Genomic DNA, 20,013 nt, shown 5'->3' with positions numbered 1-20,013 from the left:
AGTGGCATTTAGCCTATAAAGGGGGGATGTGCACTTATGACCATTTTCATGTCAGGTAGGTACCTTCCATGTTTTTTTTCATTTAAGCATATTGCTTGTTAGTATGGCATGTATTTAGCATGATTTTCCTTTGGATTCTTCCATTAACCTTTAATATCCATCCCTATGTTGGATGACTGGAAGTTCTTGCCCTCTTGCATCACTCTGGTTTGAGGTGATTATAGGCAGATCTTGGTTTTACTGCAGAGAATAGAACAGCCATAAGTTTTATCCTTCATGGTAAGAAAGCAGAAACAACCCACATACCCCCAAACAGGGAGTGAAATTATATTAACTCCATGCAGACAGAAAGTTGTACAGCTATTAAATTAGAAATGGAAGTGTGTAGATTTTGTCAATACAATAAATAGTAACGTAAATGGCAAACATTAAGTGCAGTACAAAACTATGTCTTCAAACTATTTCCTAACAGGGAACAAACTCATTTAGTAAATAGTCTTTAATTTTTCCTTTTAAGCGTTTTAGCAATATCAATATTAAATGCCTTACTATGGATAAAAATGTTGAAGTCCCTTAAGATTGACAATGCATAAATGTAATATAATTGATTATAACCTTTAAGTACATCTAAACAAAATGATTAAGATTATAACCTTTAAGTACATTTAAACAAAGAATTTAAGATACTCTGCTTCCAAAATTTAAAGACCATAGTATGACAAGAAAAGTGAGATCCCTATAGCAAAGTCCAGCTAGGACAAAAGAACATTTGGACAGTGAAAAGTTCTGACAGTTTTCCTGCAATCACATTTGCTCAGGACTGCAGATAATGGAGAAGGATTCCGATGAATTACATACACAGTTTAAATTTGAAGGTGGCTTGAGGTAGAAGAATTGATGCTTTTGAACTGTGGTGTTGGAGAAGACTCTTGAGAGTCCCTTGGACTGCAAGGAGATCCAACCCGTCCATTCTGAAGGAGATCAGCCCTGGGATTTCTTTGAAGGGAATGATGCTGAAGCTGAAGCTCCAGTACTTTGGCCACCTCATGCGAAGAGTTGACTCACTGGAAAAGACTCTGATGCTGGGAGGGATTGGGGGCAGGAGAAGGGGACGACCGAGGATGAGATGGCTGGATGGCATCACTGACTCGATGGACATGAGTCTGAGTGAACTCCGGGAGATGGTGATGGACAGGGAGGCCTGGCGTGCTGCGATTCATGGGGTCGCAAAGAGTCGGACACGACTGAGTGACTGAACTGAACTGAACTGGGGTAGAAGAGAGCCTCGGCTTTGGGGTTTGCTGTTCCAGTGTGCTTATTCTGGCTTTGCCATTTACTTAGCTGTTTAAACTCAGGGAAAGTGCTTTCCTGTACCTGTCTCCTCTTTTGTAAAAGGGGATAATATTGATAAAGCTTTGGGGGAGGATTAAGTGCAATAAAATATGCAAAGCACTCTCTTCATTCAGCAATATGGTGATCTCTTTCTTGCTGCCTCTCTGTAAGAAGTGAGGCTTACAGCCAATATTTTGCTATTTATGACTATTTGCTATTTATGACTATTAACACCTTGTGTTTGCATTGAAAATTTTACCTTGAAAGGTCTAAACTCATATATTAGATGTTCACAGTATTACTAAACGTACATGTCAGGCTGGCTGGCTGCAAGGCTTGGAGACAGGGAAGTGACATTAACACTTATAGACAGGACTGTAGATACCTATAAAAATTAAGTTATTTATCCAATCCACTGTAACTCAGCAAATCAGAACAGTGCTGAAACACATGATTTAGCACACAACTTGAATGCGACTCTTATACAAGATTGACAGATATTTGACTTAGGCCAATAATGTAATGTGCGTACAATTTCATTTGTCAGTGAAGATAGCTACACTTACAGAGCCACTGGGTTTGCAGTTAGCAAAAGAGAAGATGAAAGTCCTCAATGTAAAAGTTAATAGAAACAGAGCAAGATGTTTGTTAGGAAGATAGCTTTGATCAGAAACTTGACCTCTATTCCAGATGGGCTTTTTTTTTTTTTTTTTCAAATGTGAAAGACAGGTTTAAAATTTCATAGGAACTTTGGTTAGCCACAGGAAAAAGATAGCTGACACTGGACTACAAATATTAAAAATGTGATTTTTAATAATATAAGTACAAAATTTTATTTCTTTATACAACTGTAATGGGATTTGGATCAAACTGCTAGAATTTATTTAAAAAACAAAATAAAACAATGATATAAAAACTGCAAGAAGGTCTGAATCCAAAGTTTTTCCTCTAATAGTACCAAATACCACAAGGAACAGATTATTATACAAATGTGTACAAATTTTAAATACAAATACAATAGGGTTGGACTTTAAAGGAAAACAAACAAAAAGCAGGCTCTCGTCAAGACTTCGTTAATGTATACAGATGACAATGGTGGGACTGACTTCTCTCTGTACTAATCCATGTCTCTGAGGCCCCTTCCTTGATGCCCTGTGTCCAACAGGAAACTGGCGTGGGTAGAGAGGAGGTGTGTGGCAAGCACTGACACACGAAACCAAACCAGGATTTCTGCTCTTCGTAATTTTGGTTCCCAGACGTTCCTGTTCCCTTCTGTTTCCCCAGTTCAATCTCAAAGCTGCTCTGAGGTGAGAAAGGCATATGGCAGCCAGAATACCTTTAAGGAACACAGCCCCGTGGCCACATGGATGGGAAGGAAGGATGGAAGGAGTTACACAGGATGCAGGCTGGGGGCACTATCCTCAAAGATTGACTCTGATGCCTCAGTGCTCCATCCAGGCCAAGGGAAGCAAGCAGTCACCTCAGAGCTTGGTTTTGATGTGGACTCGCACAAAATTTAAAAACAACCATGAATGGCTCAGCTGTTTTCTTTGGAACTGGGAAGCAAAATCTGGTTCTTTGGAAATGAGGGCAGCTGGGAATGGTAACATTCCTTTTTATTTCACTTTCTTGACATTATTTAATTGTAAAGAACTAGAATCCCAACATAATGATTCCGTCTTGAGGCACGATACCTTAAAGTGTGGGTGATCTGGAGTTTGCAGAGGAGGCCAGAGGAAGGAGGAGATGAAGAAATGACAAATCTAGTCTCTTCCACATGCTGTTGCTGGTGGAGGCTCTTGTTTTTTAAATTATATATACAGAAATTTACAGGATAAATTAAAATCTAAGGGAGTTTAAAGAGTTAAATACACATAATTAAAACACATTCATACTCGCACATAAATAAACCTACATGAGAACACAGTACTTTTTTTTTTTTTTCTTTTGCAATTCGCTTATGTGTGGAATGCGAAACACCATGTATCTGGCCAGCAGGGGAGCCAAAGAGAAGATCCCAGGAATTAGGCTGGGCAAAGCTCACCTTCCCAACAACCAAGAGGGAGAACTGTGAGCTGAGCTGATGCTGCCCATGGAAGATACCAGCTCTTGGTGATGCAGACCAAATGCTCTGGATCAGCTCACAGTACAGACTGTGCAACTGGTGACACTGATGGCTTTACCCACTCCAGGGCTCACAAAACTCCTTGGCCCAGACAGAGGCTGCCAGTGGTACCAATGATTACAATAAGTATTGAGACGTGGACACCGACAGAGCAGGAATTGGAATGAACCCTCTACTAAGTTCACTTAGGCCATCACAATAACTTTCCGGTGGGAACGATGTTATCGCCTCCCACCTAGGTCACTTCAAGTTGAAAAGCTTTGTATTTTCAGTTAACTGACGTCTTCCCATAATCTTTCCCATTACATTTCAGACTGTAAGACAGGTAAGGCAAATGGTCAGTGATGGGTCTGGAGGTACAACTGAGTTTGGAAAAAAATCACATTATAGCCAACCTTACTGTGATGCACTAGGCATCCAAAACTAGCCCCCAGCCCCCAAGTTACATTGATTTTTAAGGCAGATTTATCCACCACAGGAGAAGAAAGAATTCCAAGCCCATATTCATGCCAAGGTTTCCTCTTGGCTAAACTTTTGCCATTTCATAAAATTATTAAAAGCAAAGTACTTACAGTCCTATGTATATATTTTACATTTTACATATATATATATATATGTGCATATATATAAAAATTTAAAACCTACACCCAGAGGCCAGTGAAGGGATCTGGAACAGTCACATACACACAAGCCAGCAACAGGGCAGGATAAGGTTTCTGTCCCAAGAGTCTTTGCTGTCACAGTCCAGGCATGATGTAAGCAATGTTGTCTAGTGTGTTTGACTGCAAAACAAGGGGAAAAGTTTCAGTTGAAGAGTACTTTACCTTAGTTCCCTGAGACATATTTCTTTGTTTAGGGGAGAGAGATCAGAAAAGGAGTCTGGAGTTAGAGAAAACAGGGAGAGAAGATGGTATTCTGTTGTCTGTTATGCGGGGAGCTTTTCTGCTGACGTCGCCCATTAATCCTAGTAAAGCAGGGGCAGCAGACTCTCTTCATCTCTGGAAGAGCAAATAGGAAACACAGGCGGTGCAGGGCCTTAGGGGCTACACTGCTTCTCTCCAGAGGAGAGAAATCTTAGGAAATGGCGCGTCTGCGGTTTCACTGAGGGTCCAGCGCACATTCAACAGTCAGTGTCACGTTCCGTCGGCTGACAGCAGTGCAGCATCCAGGAAGCCTTAAGAGCCTGGGCCTGACAGGGCTCCCAAGGGTCTGGCCCCTCCTAAATCCCAGGAAACAAGGAAACTTACCAAGACCTGTTTGGGACAGCCGTTCAACTCAGGTAGTTGTGTGGTCAGACACGCCAAGGGGCCAAGTGCACAGATGATGGAGTCCAGAAGCACGGACAGACTGCCGGACACAGCCACCATGCCCTGAAAGGAAGAGCGTGAGAGGAGGAGGTTGTGGCCTGCATCACACTCGTGAGGCTCCCTCCAGGCCCTGGGTACTTCCTCACATGGCTCTCTGAGTCTCGGGCAGTTCCAGGAAACTTGCGGCAGAAATGGAAGGTTTCTGCTTTGGTAACTCAATACATTCCAGGTTTCCTGTCTATATTTCTAACCTGTTGAATCCTCTGTGAGACCTTGGGTTGGTCACTTACAAAGAGTAGGGGCTGGGCGGGGAACAACCCTACACTTAAAAATATTAAAAAAGGCCTCACCTATTGTGGAGAACTGCTGGCAAGATTTGTAGAGGTCATGAATGCAAAAGTTATTTTTCTCATGAGCCCCAAAAATATAGCTCAAATGTGATAACCATGAGAATTCTACACGTTAATGTTTAATATAAGCACACACACACAAATTCTCCACATATGTAGCTTTTGACAGGTGAGGATACCACTTTTCTGTTCTTTTTAAAATTTAACCTCTTCTAGAATTAATACTGTTTGTTATCTCTGTGATTCAAAGAGATAAGAAATAAGATTGCTTGGTGCAAATACAGCTGCCGAGCTCGTGTAATCTGCTTCAACTAGGAGTACTGTGAGGGTACGTGACCTAGAAGGCAGTGTAGCAGAGTCCGTCAGAGAAGGAGCTCTGGGCTTCAGACAGCTGGGTTCAGAACCTGGCTAACTCACTCACTGAAAGGGGCAAGTTGCTTTCTATGCTGTGCCTGTACTAACAGTACTAACAGCTGTTAGTACTAACAGTACAGACAGTACTAACAGCATCTGCAGCAAGGAGGGGATTAAGTGAGATAACAGATGTAAAGTATTTGGGGGTGGTTCTTGCTACCTGGTAACTGCTCAGAAAGTATCCATAGTGCTTACTACTATTACCAACATCTTCATCTCCAAAACTGCATTTCAGGCTTCCTGCTAGATCTTCCGTTTTGGGTATTTCTCAGTCTCAACACACTGTAAAGAGAAACAGCCTACCGCTCCTCCTAGCATTCCTTCCTCTGCTAAAGTCATCATCACTCACACACCTGCCCAGTCTCAAGGCCTTGCCACCACTGACTTTTCTCTCCCTTCATTCTCCTTGTCCAATGTCTCCCCCTACTTCCAAGTCAGAAAATAAAGCAAAGGGTTACAAGAATGGGCCCTGAGGTCATGCCACCAAAGTCAAGGCTCCATTTCAGCACTTAGGGGCTAAATTCCAGAGAGAGTTCCTTAATCTGAAAGTCTATTCTTCCTTCTGTAAAATAAGGGAACAACACAAATTCTGTTTTACAAAGCATGCAATGTGAATTAAATGACAGACTCTATGTATAGCACTCACAAAACTGCCTGAGTGAGAGTTCAATGAAAGATAGCCAATTAATAGTATTACTCCATACTTTAACAGTTAATTAGAGGTAATATTAGGAGAAGGCAATGGCACCTCACTCCAGTACTCTTGCCTGGAAAATCCCATGGATGGAGGAGCCTGGTGGGCTGTGGTCTATGGGGTCGCTAAGAGTCACTTTTCACTTTCATGCCTTGGAGAAGGAAATGGTAACCCACTCCAGTGTTCTTGCCTGGAGAATCCCAGGGATGGGGGAGCCTGGTGGGCTGCCGTCTATGGGGTCGCACAGAGTCGGATACGACTGAAGCGACTTAGGAGCAGCAGCAGCAGAGGTAATATTTTCTGTCTGACTCTCCCAATAAGCATCCTGAGGGTAGAAACCAAGTCCTATTCTTTTTTATATCCTCCCAATAACTACTGGGGTTCTGTATAGTGTAATCCCCCAATAAATATTTGAATTAAATTAAAATCTTTGTCATGTCTAGACTATTGTTATAACGTTTCCCTAACTCTGCTGTCTTCACTCTCAATCTAAAGTAGAAGATATTCTCAAAGAAAATCAAATGAGAGCTGTGACCAGTCCTTCTACCCCAAACATCCCTGAAGCTCCTGAGCCCTCATTTCCTTCTGCAACTTGTACTGGGCCCTTCATAGTTCAGCCTTTCCCCACCTTGTGCGCTGGATGTTCTAGTTTTTAATCATTTAAGCAATAAAACCCTTTGAAAAGAAAACCTCAAGTGGAACCCTAATACATAAAAGAGTTAAAAGATCTGGTGAAGGTAGGAATGGGGGTTAAGAGCCCCACTGGGTCTCTTCTGACCTATCTCGGCAGAAGACGCCAGGGCTGAGAAGCACATGTGCACTGTGGTCTTGGTTTAGGATACCATCTCCATGAGGCAAGTCCTGCCTGTCCTTCCGGGTCCTGATGGAACCCCACTTCCCTTTCAGAGCCTCTCCTGACCCCCTAACTCTGCTCTAACTGCTTCAGGTGGCAGAGCTGTAGAATGGCAGCAGACTGCACAGTGGGACAAGCTAAGCTTGTTCACAGTGAGTTGTGTAGACTTATAATAATGGTCACAATTTTATTGGGCTTCAGGTATTCAATTTTAAATGAGCAACTGTATAAGTCAATGCCCCTTGAAGTGTAGTAGTTTACTAATTTCAGGTGGCATACAGGTGAGCATTAATCAGTTAATGATGCGCATCCATTTTTCTAATGTACATTAGAAAAAAGATTAGCATACCACACTTGTGATATCCAGGGTATCACTGTGAAAGCAGGGACAAATTTATTTAAATAAAAACACACAATAGGTAACAGTATAAGTGGTCTGAGGAAATGGCAAAATTGTGAAGATATATGCAAATGATTAAAGTCTGGGGAGAAGTGGATTAGAAGGGGAATTACTGCTTACTGCTGACACACTGTTGTTGTTTAGTTACTAAATTGTGTCCAGTTCTTTGCAACCTCATGGACTGTAGCCTGCCAACCTCCTTTGTCCATGGAATTTCCCAGGCAGGAATACTGGAGTGGGTGGCCATTCCCTTCTCCAGGGGATCTTCCTGACCCAGGGACTGAACCCTCGTTCCTACAATGGCAGACGGCTTCTTTACTGTTCAGTCACCAGGGAGGTCCACTGCAGGTACATACGGGGTCTCTCTTGGGGGTACTGGAAATGATCTGGCATTAGACAGAGGTAATGGAGCCAGAAATCTGTGCATATACTAAAAGCCACTGAATTCTTCATTTTAAAAGGGTAAACTTTATGGTTGTTGCTGTGTTAGTCACTCAGTTATGTTCAACTCTTTGCGACCCCATGGACTGTAGCCTGCAAGGCTCCTCTGTCCATGGAATTCTCCAGGCAAGAATACTGGAGTGGGTTGCCATTTCCTTCCCCAGGGATCTTCCCAACCCAGGGATTGAACCTGGGTCTCCTGCACTGCAGGCAGACTCTTCATAGTCTGAGCCATGGCAGTTATATCTCTATGACTGTTCCTTATGTTTTTAAAAAAAGTGGAATGGAGGGTCTGCAGTGTAATTCTCCCCTTTTCAGCCAATACAGACATGTAACCCTTCCGTGGCAACTGCTCACAGAAGCTGGCTTGTTTCATTGGCTAATTTTGTATCTATTTTATCTTTCCAGTTACACTGCAAGTTTCTTGATGATATGAAATCATCAGGAAACTATTAGGAATTCTCCTCCTCCCAGTTTTTGGAATTATGCCTAAGTATTCAACAAGTATTTGCTAAACTAAAAGGAGATGGCAGGGACAATCTGTAATATGGGAGGTGAATTTTATTGTTTAGTCTCTCAGTCGTGTCCAACTCTTTGCAGCTCCATGGACTGCAGGATGCCAGGTTTCCCTGTCCTTCAACATCTCCTGGAGTTTGCTCAAACTCATGTCCATTGAGTTGGCGTTGCCATCCAACCATCTCTTCCTCTGTCATCCCCTTCTGCCTTCAATCTTTCCCAGCATCAGGGTCTTTTCCAGTGAGTCAGGCTCTTCACATCAGGTGGCCAAAGAATTGGAGCTTCAGCGTCAGTCCTTCCAATGAATATTCAGGATTGATTTCTGTTAGGATTCACTGGTTTGATCTCCTTGCAGTCCAAGGGACTCCCAAGAGTCTTCTCTAGCACCACAGTTTGAGGGTATCAATTCTTCAGTGCTCAGCCTTTTTTATTGTCCAGCTCTCACAACCATACAAGACTACTGGAAAAACCATAGTACTGACTATACAGACCTTTGTCAGCAAAGTAATGTCTCTGCTTTTTAATACATTGTCTAGGTTTGACATTGCTTTTCTTCCAAGGACAAGTAACTTTTAATTTCATGGCTACAGTCACTGTAACTTTTTAGGAAACATAAGAATATCTAAATATGAAAAATAAGTAAGGGTCCCAGAATATTTTCTTCTAGAAATATCTATTCAAATATCCATTCAAATATCCGAGCCTACCAGGAAGTGTCTCTTTTTGACACTTACTAAATTTTGAGAAATTAGCCAAAGAATTTAGACAAAGCTTCATCTCTTGTGGCTCTGGCATTTTATTTGTTGAATAGTAATTCAACTTCCACATAAAAGCAAGTGGGTAGTTTTATATTTCTATACTGACTTCTCAGCTTAAAAATGGCTTTAGGAACGGAGACTGATTTCTTTACTGCAATGTCCTACTAGGACCCGGTGGAAACCTGAAATCCTACACCACTGAGTTAGCCAGGGGGCAGTATGATTAGAAGTGGAATATGGTAACAGAAATGGAACATGACAGTTTTGCAGGTTAAGTGACTTTGAAACTGAAGCTTAAAAGGACAAAGATCTCCTTAGGGTATACAACACTGTATAATTCAAGTGCAGAGTAATGAAGAGCTTGGACACCTCAATCTCCCCGTTTGCTACCTATCTTCAAAGCTGTAGAGGAACTCTTACTCCCCTGGATAATCTAACCTGTCTATTCAAAACCTTGCTGGAAATGCATAGAAAAATCCTAATTCTCTTGGAAGTAAAAATGATGAAAGTTTCCATGGGATTTGGACTCATTTTTCAAAAATAAAAGTGAGTTGTAGGGTTATATGTCAATTATTTCTCTATAAAACAGAGGGGAGGGAGAGGAAGTGTCAGGGTAATTTTCTTTCGTGTCATTGTTTCAATAGAAAACTATCAGTGTAAGCTTTGAGAGCCAGCTTCCAAATCTCTAGGTATTTCTATTACCATCCCATTTCTTTAAAAAATTTTATTTATTTTTAATTGGAGGATAATGGCTTTACAATGTTGTGATGGCTTCTTCTATACACAATGTGAATCAGACACAGGTATACACATCTCCCCTCCCTCTTGAACCTCCCCTCCACCCTCTACCTCGTCCCACTCCTCTAGGTTGTTACGGAGCACCAGGCTGAGCTCCCTGTGTTACATAGCAGCTTCCCACTAGCTATCTATTTTATGTACGGTAAGGTATGTGTTTCAATTTTGCTGTCTCAATTTGTCCCGCCCACTTGTTGCCCTGCTCCGTTCAGAGGTCTGCTCTCCATGTCTGCATCTCTAGTCTTGCCTGCCAACAGGTTCATCAGTAACATTTTTCTAGATTCCACATATATGCATTAATAAACGGTGTTTGTTTTTCTGATGTACTTCACTCTGTGTAACAGGCTTTAGGTTCATCATCTCAGTACAACTGACTCAAATTTGTTCCTTTTTATGGCTGAGTAATGTTAACTGTATATATGTACCACAGCTCCTTTATCCATTCATCTGTCAGTGGGCATCCAGGTTGCTTCCATATGCTGGCTGTTGTAAACAGTGAGCACTGCCACCCCTCCTTATCACTGTATCCTGAGTACCCGGTGTAGCAGCACACAGCAGTCGCTCACTGCGTGTATGTGGAATGAGCACACGGGTCCAGACTCTACCAGCAGCTGGAGCTTGCTGCTGATGGCGCCCTTACCTCAGTTTCCTGCAGGCGGTGTCCAATGAGGCTCAGGGACTCTCCCAGCAGCTGGAGGTGAGCAGCCACATCAATGGGCTCTGTCTCAGGAGCTTTGGCTGGCGAGGCAGGTAACAGCATGGCGGTGGGAGGGGATTTCTTCTGGGGTGACAGTACTCCCATAGAAGCAGCTGAGAACAGAGAAGAAACAGAGTGATAAAGCTTGCCCAGGGCCTTGAACCACAGAACTGTTCTTCCTGGTCTTCCCTTTTTATGAGCTCCACCAGGCATATGCTACAACTGTAGACTGAGGGTCGGATCTGGCTAATAACTTGCTTTGTATGGCCTGTGAGCTAAGAATGGTTTTAGATTTTAAAATGGTTGTTGTAGAAGAAATAAAAATACATGACAGAGAATGCATATGGACTAACCTAAAAGATGTATTCTCTGGTCCTTTACAGAAAAGTGTGCTGACTCCTGACTTAACATTTTCTAAATATTGGGGGCAACCTTTAATATCTGGTATCTGGATATCAAGATCTGCTTCTAATATAGGCCACTCTCCCCATTTCTTAGTAAAGAAGCAAAATTCACAGAGCTGTGGGGAAGAGAATGAAAAGAGGAGAAGGAAGTGGTCATTACCTTTCACTTTCATGGAACCTTCTGAGCTGGATGCTTTTCTTTTCACAGTTGTAGCTTCTGCTTTGTTCTGTTTGTGTTGTAGATACTGGGCTTTTTGCTTCCAAACCTGCAATCAGATCAGGGCAAAAATAAATTTCAAAGGGCAAAAAACTGAAAGGGAAAGCAGTCATGGAAGAACAGAATGAAGAAAAGAAAAGGAACAGTGGAGGGGAGCAGACAGAGGATTAGTGTTTCTTTTTAAGCTGGAAGGTCACTGCATAGGCTTCAGGCAGTGGAGACAGCAGCATCTCAGGTGAGGACTAGGCACATCCTTCAGTGCTACTGCTCAGACGGCAGCATGCACTCTGCGATCCCTCTGCCTAAGGCTGGAACGTAAAAATCACAGAGGAAACCTCTGGCTCACCTTTATGTCCATCTGGTTTAAATATTTCTTCTAACCTGTCGGCTCGCAACACCAACAGTAGGATAACAATGACACAAAACCCAGAAACTAAAGATACTCTACCTGGGTGAAAAATACATGTCATCTCACCTAGATGAGCAGTACCTTAAATAAAGCAAAATGGAAATTCTAATTTCTAGACCACCTTTGTATCATCTGACTGTAAGTGACTGTGAGTGATTCAGGTATGACTATATCATTGTCTTATTAGTTTCTTGATAGGGTGGTATATTATTTGGTAATGGTTGATGGAGGTGATGACCCAGAACCTGTCTTCCTAATAAACAATGTCCCATGTTTTTATTATTTGCTGTGACTATGGAGCTCTTTCCTCAGTTCTCAGACCATAGCTAACTACTAGCTATAGTCAGGGGCTCTGACTTTAGATCCTCTTTTAACACGTATCATTGCCCAAGGCAGGTCATCTTTTGGCTCAAACGTAAGGTTGCTGAGAAAAAAAATTAGGTGAGGTTAGAAGACAGCCTCCCTGCTGCTAAATCCTCACCTAGAGTGAACTGGCACCAACTTGTTTACTGACCTCTAAGCCATTTTCCACCAATCTATAATTTTTCTTTTTTCCCCTATTTTCAGTGTTTGGGATTTTGGACTTCGCCAGGGGCTCAGAGGTAAAAGAATCTGCCTGCCAATGCTGAAGACATGGGTTTGATTCTTGGGTCAGGAAGATCCCCTGGAGAAGGCTATGGCAACCCACTCTAGTATTCCTGCCTGGGAAATCCCATGGACAGAAGAGCCTGGTGGGCTACAGTCCGTGGGGAAGCAAGAGTCAGACATAACTGAACAACTGAACAACAACAACAACATAAGAGGATTACATATTTTGGAAGGACAGAGCAATGAAAAATGTGTCTGTGATAAAGTCTGCTTACCAGTTTGTCCTTCTCTGGCAACTGCTTCCACACCTCAGCCAGTTTTTTACTCAGTTCCCCAAAATCTGGCACAAAAGAGTAAGAAAACCCAGGAAAACTGAATACAGTAAAGGTTTAACCGTAAACAAAACAGAAGGCTGAACAGAACAAAAACTAGGAAGATGGTTTTGAAGATCAGATTTAAATAGCACAAGATTCTTTCAGAAAACCAAACCAAACCCTACCACTTCCCTTGGGTCTTTTATAGAAGGAAGGAGCTGTTTGGGTCGCTATGAGACAGGCTCAAAATCTCACACATCTACTCTTTAACAATTTATGCCTGATGCATCATATTGGTATCTTTTAATATGATCCCATGAAACATGGCTTATCTACTTAGGTTAAAGAAAAAATGTTATGTAGGATTTGATAAGAAATGTTAGGTTTTTACCAAATTTCTGAGAGCTCAGAAACAAAGGAGAATTTCTCTAGAGCAGCTCAGAAGCAATCTTTCAGAGGTGTAATACTGTGCTCCCCACACTGTAGAGCAAGCTCACACTTTATAAAGCACATCTGAGTCTTTTCTGATGCTTCATGTGTGCCTCACAACAGCCCTGGTGAGAGGGTTGAGAAGCTAGTCCACACACTAGGCAGATGAGATTTGTAGATGTTACCTGACTTGTCCAAGGGCTGAGGTGTAGCGTTCTCACCTTACCAACTTCGATATAGAGACAAATAACGAACAATGTAATATGTCATCTCCATACCCAACTCCAACCCTATACTCCAACTCCATACCCAAGAGGCAGTTTGGGGAAAAAGTCAGCTGTAGAAGAATCTTGGAAAGAAACAACTGTATGTTTACATACTGTGCTTTTGGACAGGCTGTACTAAGGCAAAATCTAAAGTGACTTGTATAGTTGAGGAGAGAAATGAGATTTGTGTCCTTTTCAGACCATGGGAAGAACTTCGCCTGCTGACTGAATTAACTGCCTTGCTTCACAGATAGACATGGAAAGTAAGAACACTAAAAATGAGAAATGTTCTCACCTATGCCTGGATGGTCAGCCACAATGGTTACACGGTACTCCTTGCAGAACACTTGGTAGGCCGACATGTTCTTCTTTTTTGGCTAGTACCACATAAAAATAGAACAGGGTAAGACTTAATTAGAAGTCAAGTTGAACAACTTTGCGTCTATGAGAACAAAGCAGAAAAGTGACCTGCACTTTTTCCTCAAGGGTCCTAAATTGCCAACCAACTTTCCTTAAACAGGATAATTATTAAACCATGTCACTTATGACTCAGAGATGAGTATCAGTTTTACTTTTAGAAGGTAAAAACCAGATGCTGATTTTTAGATTTTTCAGGTTGTTGCAGCTCCTTGATAATTGTTTGTAAAGCTCTTCATTCATCCTACAAATGTTACCTAATTCTTTTAGAATTGAGCGCTAAGCAAATCTTTATCTCCCCTGGGGTAGCTATTTTTCATCTTTAAAATAAGAACCACATAACTTTTCTTTACTTTGGGGCTAGAAAATCAAGAGCCAAATTTACGTTCATATTGTGCCTCTGGTTTTCATTTCTTCTTCTTTCTTTTGGTTCTGCGGCATGTGGGATCCTAGTTCTCCAACCAGGGATCGAACCTGCGCCCCCTGCATTGGATGTGCAAAGTCTTAACCACTGGATCACCAGGGAAGTCCCTGGCTTTGATTTCTAATCTTAAAATTTTCTTGATCCTGCTTTGACTGTCACTTGTAGTTTATTGTTATTTTACTGTTCACATTTTTGTGGTCCAAAGGTGAAAAGTAAATAAATAACTGAGGACAATTCTTTGGTACTCAATGTAAGATGAACCTCTTTCACATCAACAAAGTGTTTTGTACTACTTGAAGTATGTTTATGCTTCATTGAATTATGACAATTTCAAAGGCAACACAGGATTTTTGAGAAACAAGCTTTTAAAACCAACCAAGTGTATATAAAACAGAAGGTATTATACATTACCATGCATTCCATTTTACAATTAACCATAAACTTGGAAGAAAAAAGTTTCCCTACCTGAAAAGGCACATTAGATAGCACCTGTCCAACCCCCTCACTTTGAGGATGAAGAAAAGGAAACTCAGAAAAATAGTGACTTGTCTGGGTCCTGTAGCTATGCCGGTTGTAACACCAGAATGGCTACGACCCAGGCACCTGAACTTTAGGGCTATGCACTATGGGCCAAGGGAAAAATACATTGCTTCCTTACAGAAAAAGTTACTATTTCAGACTAAAAGATTATCCCTTTATAACTTTTCTCTAATATACTGAGATGTTTTCAGTCTGGCTTTCCTTACAACCTCATTTGTAAGTATCAAAGTACAATGATTGGTCCTCCACCTCCTTCCAAGATAGTCCTTTCTGGTCCTGCAAGTTATTATAATCACATGAATGTCTGGTGCTTTAAAGCTGCTGGAAACTTTTGTTTGCCTCAAGAGTTATATTTTACAATCAAAACAAAACAACAAACAACACCGTGCCTGTCTCATGACTTCAGAGCTGCACCTTGTTTAAAACAAAGTCTAATCACGCACTTTGGGTTCACCTGACTTAATTCTTAATATTGTTTTCATAAAACCACTATCCTCAAAGACCAAAGGCTAGCCAACACTTTTTTTGTTGTTCAGTCGCTCAGTTGTGTCCAACTCTTTGTGACCCTATGGACTGCAGCATGTCAGGTTTCCTTGTCCTTCATTATCTCCTGAAGTTTGCTCAAAGTCCATTGAGTCGGTGATGCCATTCAACCATCTCGTTCTCTGTCACCCCTTCTCCTCCTGCCCTCAATCTTTCCCAGCATCAGGTCTTTTCCAGTGAGTCGGCTCTTTGCATCAAGTGGCCAAACCACTGAAGCTTCAGCTTCAGCATTAATCCTTTCAATGACTATTCAGGGTTGATTTCCTTTAGGATTGACTGGTTTGATCTCCTTACTGTCCTAGGGACTCTCAAGAGTCTTCTCCAGTGTCATGGTTTGAAAGCATCAATTCTTCAGAGCTCAGCCTCCTTTATGGTCCAACTCTCACATCCATACATGACTACTGGAAAAACCATAGCTTCAACTATATGGGCCTATGTTGGTAAAGTGATGTCTCTGCTTTTTAATATGCTATCTAGGTTTGTCATAGCCAACACTTAAGACAATAAAAAAAGCTGTGTGACAGCTCTGACTTGAATTCCCAAAGGAATTCTGAAACCATTTTTGAAGAATGGAAACAACCCTGAGACATCTCCCAAAGTACCTGCTCTGAATGAGATAGCACTTCTTTGGCTATAAAAATTATGGCATGTTTGTTATAAATTTACCTTCAAAAATTTCAGACCAGTTTTTTAAAGACAGCTTATTCATAGAACTGACATTTGGCCATATTATAAAACTTGTAAGGAGTTTTAACAATGTTTCCTTAGACAAGTTATAAGACTGTGAAAGGTTATTGCCCTCTATTTCACAAGGCTATCTACAGCTATAACATAAAACTAAAATGACTTTTATAGAATGAATCACAACTCTTATTCAATACATTAGATCCCAATCCACATTCTGAAGAAAGGAGTTCCTCTCATAGCTCTCATAAGGACTTTATTCAATTGTGTAGAAAATTAGCCTGCATCTTTTGAGTACCTGTACTGGGTATGTGAAGTGGCTCAGTTGTGTCCGACTCTTTGTGACCCCATGGATTGTAGCCTACCAGGCTCCTCCATCCAAGGGATTTCCCAGGCAAGAGTACTGGAGTGGGTTGCCATTTCCTTCTCCAGGGGATCTTCCCAACCCAGGAACTGAACCCGGGTCTCCCACACTGTAGTCAGACACTTTATAGTGAGTAGTTAAACAGGATAAGCTTTTGAAGCCCAGATCTTATTCTAAGGCAGTCAAGCAGCATAAAACGGTGGAAAAATTTTAAAACATAAAGTTCGAAGGCCCACCATCTTTTCTCAGCTTCAACTTATACTAACGATTTGATCCTGAATAAAACACAGGAGAAATGGATAGCTCTTCTGACATGTGACGTTAAAAGTATTTCAGTGGCAAAGAAGGAAAAGCAGAGACTAACAAGGAGGAGATCGCAAAGGAAACATAGTAACCCATCAAAGTACTCTGTACTCTTCATTTCTTAATATTTACTAAGCATCCACTCTATGCCAGACATTGGGAATACAGCCAAGAACCAGACACAGAATCTAACAGAGGAGACAGATAAATGTGTCATCATAATGCAATGTGACAACATTACAGGAGAAGTACTGGCTGCTACAGGAATATGCAACAGAACCGCCTCACTCATCAGGGAGTTGAAGAAGGTCCTCCTTGCTGGAGGAAAGGACATTTAACTTAGACGCTAAAGCTGAGTAGAATTCACCAGGTGAAGAATGGTACAAGTGTTCCAGGCTCTCAGCCTGGTGACACTCATCAGAGAGGGAGGTAGGAGATGGCGTCAGAGAAGCAGGGAGTGCTCAGAGATGGATGCCATGTAAACTGTATTGAAGAGTAAGGGTTCTATCTGAAAGAGGCCATTATTTCAAGCAGGAAGTCACTAGGACAGATTGCAGTTTATGACCATGGAGAATGGGCTAGAGGCAGGGAGTCCTGTGATGTGAGGCGGCTGCTGCAGGAGCACCCAGGAGGGGTGGGTGAAGGCCCATGGCCAAGACAGTGGGGCTGGAGAGAAGCAGGTCAATTGAAAGGGAGGGAAAAGTTAACAGGATTTATCAGACACAATGTGGCAAAAGAGAAAGACCCTGGGCTTTGGGGCCGACAGAGCGAGGTTAGAATCCTGACTTTAGTTTCCCTGAAAGTAAAACCTGGATGATACCACTGAGCTTGGATACCACTGTTTTCAGAGGTGGGAATTCATCAGTTTGGCACTTCAGGAGGTACTCAGTCATGTTATCTCCGTGGTAGGCAGGATCCTAAGATGGCACCCAAGATTTCTGCCTCTCTGGTGGACATGGCTTGTAAAAACACCCTCCCTCGACTGTGGGCAGGACCGGTGAATACCAGAGGGTGTCACGCCCATGGACCGTATTATGCTGTATGGCAAAAGGGGATTTTTACTGCTATTAATTAAGGTTCCTAAGAACCTATCCAGATGTAATTAAGGTTCCTAAGCGAATTGAATCCGAGTGAATCAAAGAGAGATTATCCTGAGTGGGCCTGATGGTATCCAGTTCAGTTTGGTTGCATCCGACTCTTTGTGATCCAAGATATTATCTGGTGAGACCTTAAAAGAGGTGAGACCCAACAGGAGACACTCCCCTGCTGGCCCTGAACAAGTTGCCATGAGTTCTACAACTGAAAGGAACTGAATGCTGCCAACAACCTGGCAGCTCTCTAGCCTCAGCCGAGAACCCAGTTCTAGCCAACACGTGGACTCAGTCTTGTGAGAAACAGAACAGAGGGCCCAGAGGAGCACTGGCTGAACTTCTTGAGGTGATATTAACAAATGGATACTGTGGTAATCTGCGATGCCATAATAGAAAAGTTAATTTCTATTCCATGTTTTTTTTTTTTTTTAATAATAGAAGTTGTAGCATCCAAAAAGCCAATATGAGTTTTCTTAAAAATATAAATTCTGGTGAAGGGGGATAGGGTGAATTCATCTTAAACAAGACAAAGAAAACAGTGGCAAGGCCCTTAAACATTTCATTTAACTAGTAAAGGTCTTAGTTTTAGTATTCTTCTGATGAAGCCAGTCCTGTTCAGAGATGCTACAGGAGTGAGTTCTGGGTGCTGTATCTCCTGTATTAACTGAGTAGCAGCCTCATATCCCCAGATGCGCTAAGTGTTCTAGTCCTTTCAAATCTCCCTTTATTGTGCTCAAGATAAAATGAAGTGGCATCACAGAGAAAGATATGAGTTCACAGTTCTATACTTGGCCATGAGAGAGAGAGGGCACTACGGACTGACTAGCCTGGGTGACTTTGCTCTGAGGACCCAGTCCTTGGAGCGAGTGTGACGGAAAGCATGAATCTGCTTTCCTCAGACAGTTCCTGTATGTCTCCCTCAGTGCGTGCGCCTTGCTGTCCAAGGCGGAGTCTGATGGTGGAGCCGACATAATTACAAAATAAAAGTATGGCTTCTCAACATACACCGATGACTTCATCTGGTGAAGAATGGGCTGACATTCTGTTGGACTGAGCATCTACTGGCCTTCAGCTTTCCTAAGGGATTTTCAAGGGAAACTCTTAACAATTTTCACCTTATGTGCTGACCTTAGAACCTAACCTTTGTGTTATAAGATGCAACTCCAGCCTAAGGATTCAAAGTTTGGAATTCAAACTTAAGGGTTAAATTTTTTTCAGGGCATAGCCATTTTTTCCTAAATTAACAGTCAGAAATAACACATATAGTGGATGATCTCCAGATAAACAAAATATTTCCATATGATTCTAAATGCAAGGCCAGTAATTTCACCCTAGAAATTTTTTTCTGCTGTCCCACACAGTTAGAATCTTAGTTCCCCATCAGGGATTGAACCTGAGCCCCCTGCACTGAAGCTCAGTCTTAACCACTGGATCCCCAGGTAAGCCCACACCCTAGACTTTCTATTTTTATAGCAGAAATAGGATTTTAATATATTCAAGTTTAGCACTTGCTGTTTACAATAAATCACCACCCCTCCCCCACTCCCAAACTGGTAATGGAGAAGGAAATGGCAATCAATTCCAGAGTTCTTACCTGGGAAATCCCATGGACAGAGGAGCCTGGCAGGCTACAGTCCATGGGATCTCAAAGAGTCAGACACGACTTAGCAACTAAATAACAAACTGGTAAACCTTTTTTGTTTCACCTATTATACAAACATTCAATCCCTCTCCCTACTGCCAAAATCTTGTGACTTATAGTGGTTACATCTGGAATAACTAGGGGCTCTCCTTTAACAAAATGTTAATACTTTAAAAACTTGGATACTTTATAACTAGTAGCAAATAACTGCAACAAATCCACTTAAGCATGACTCAGGAGGTTGTAATTTTACAGCCAGACCTCCTTTTAAATGTTTGAAGACATGTGTCACAATATCAAGACCTTCCAAGAGCAACTTCTTAATGTGTTGTATAAAGCAGTCATGCTGAACTCCTTTAGAGCACAGAACTCTTTGTGAAAGTCAGATAAAAATCACTCTTTGAACCCATCTAGGACTCTAGTTTAAGAACCTATTTTTAAAGGGTAAAATATCTGGGGGTTAAGGCAAAACAGCTTCCCTGGTTGCTCACTCGGTAAAGCATCCGCCTGCAAAACGGGGGACTGGGTTCAATCCCTGGGTTGGGAAGATCCCCTGGAGAAGGCATGGCAACCCAGTCCACGGGGTGCCTGGGGAATCCCCGTGGACAGAGGAATCTGGCAAAACATAATTTATGAGTTTTCTAAATAAACTTGGCTTTCTTCTGCTGCTGATGGAACCCAATCTCTTCACTGATG

At 41.9% G+C, this 20,013-nt stretch overlaps 1 protein-coding gene across 10 annotated transcripts in view; it reads right to left on the bottom strand.

The window, feature by feature from the left end:
* Positions 1-2,121: 2,121 nt before the first annotated feature.
* HMGXB4 (HMG-box containing 4) overlaps positions 2,122-20,013 on the bottom strand; it is a 34,046-nt gene continuing 16,154 nt past the window's right edge. For 9 of the 10 annotated variants that reach the window (XM_069581095.1, XM_069581097.1, XM_069581096.1 and 6 more), the window contains 6 exons: positions 13,605-13,686; positions 12,576-12,640; positions 11,247-11,352; positions 10,626-10,795; positions 4,705-4,827; positions 2,122-4,239 (listed from right to left, as the gene is read on the bottom strand). In XM_069581095.1, the coding sequence (XP_069437196.1) occupies positions 4,195-4,239; positions 4,705-4,827; positions 10,626-10,795; positions 11,247-11,352; positions 12,576-12,640; positions 13,605-13,686 (591 nt within the window). In that variant the 3' untranslated portion in view covers positions 2,122-4,194. The remainder of the gene's footprint in view (positions 4,240-4,704; positions 4,828-10,625; positions 10,796-11,246; positions 11,353-12,575; positions 12,641-13,604; positions 13,687-20,013) is intronic. The other variant, XR_011255287.1, reaches the window with a different exon arrangement.

This window comes from Ovis canadensis, chromosome 3 (genome assembly GCF_042477335.2).
Source record: "Ovis canadensis isolate MfBH-ARS-UI-01 breed Bighorn chromosome 3, ARS-UI_OviCan_v2, whole genome shotgun sequence".
Classification (NCBI taxonomy): Eukaryota; Metazoa; Chordata; class Mammalia; order Artiodactyla; family Bovidae; genus Ovis; species Ovis canadensis.
Note: the sequence above shows the minus strand (reverse complement) of the source record. Positions and strands in the feature narration are given on the sequence as shown.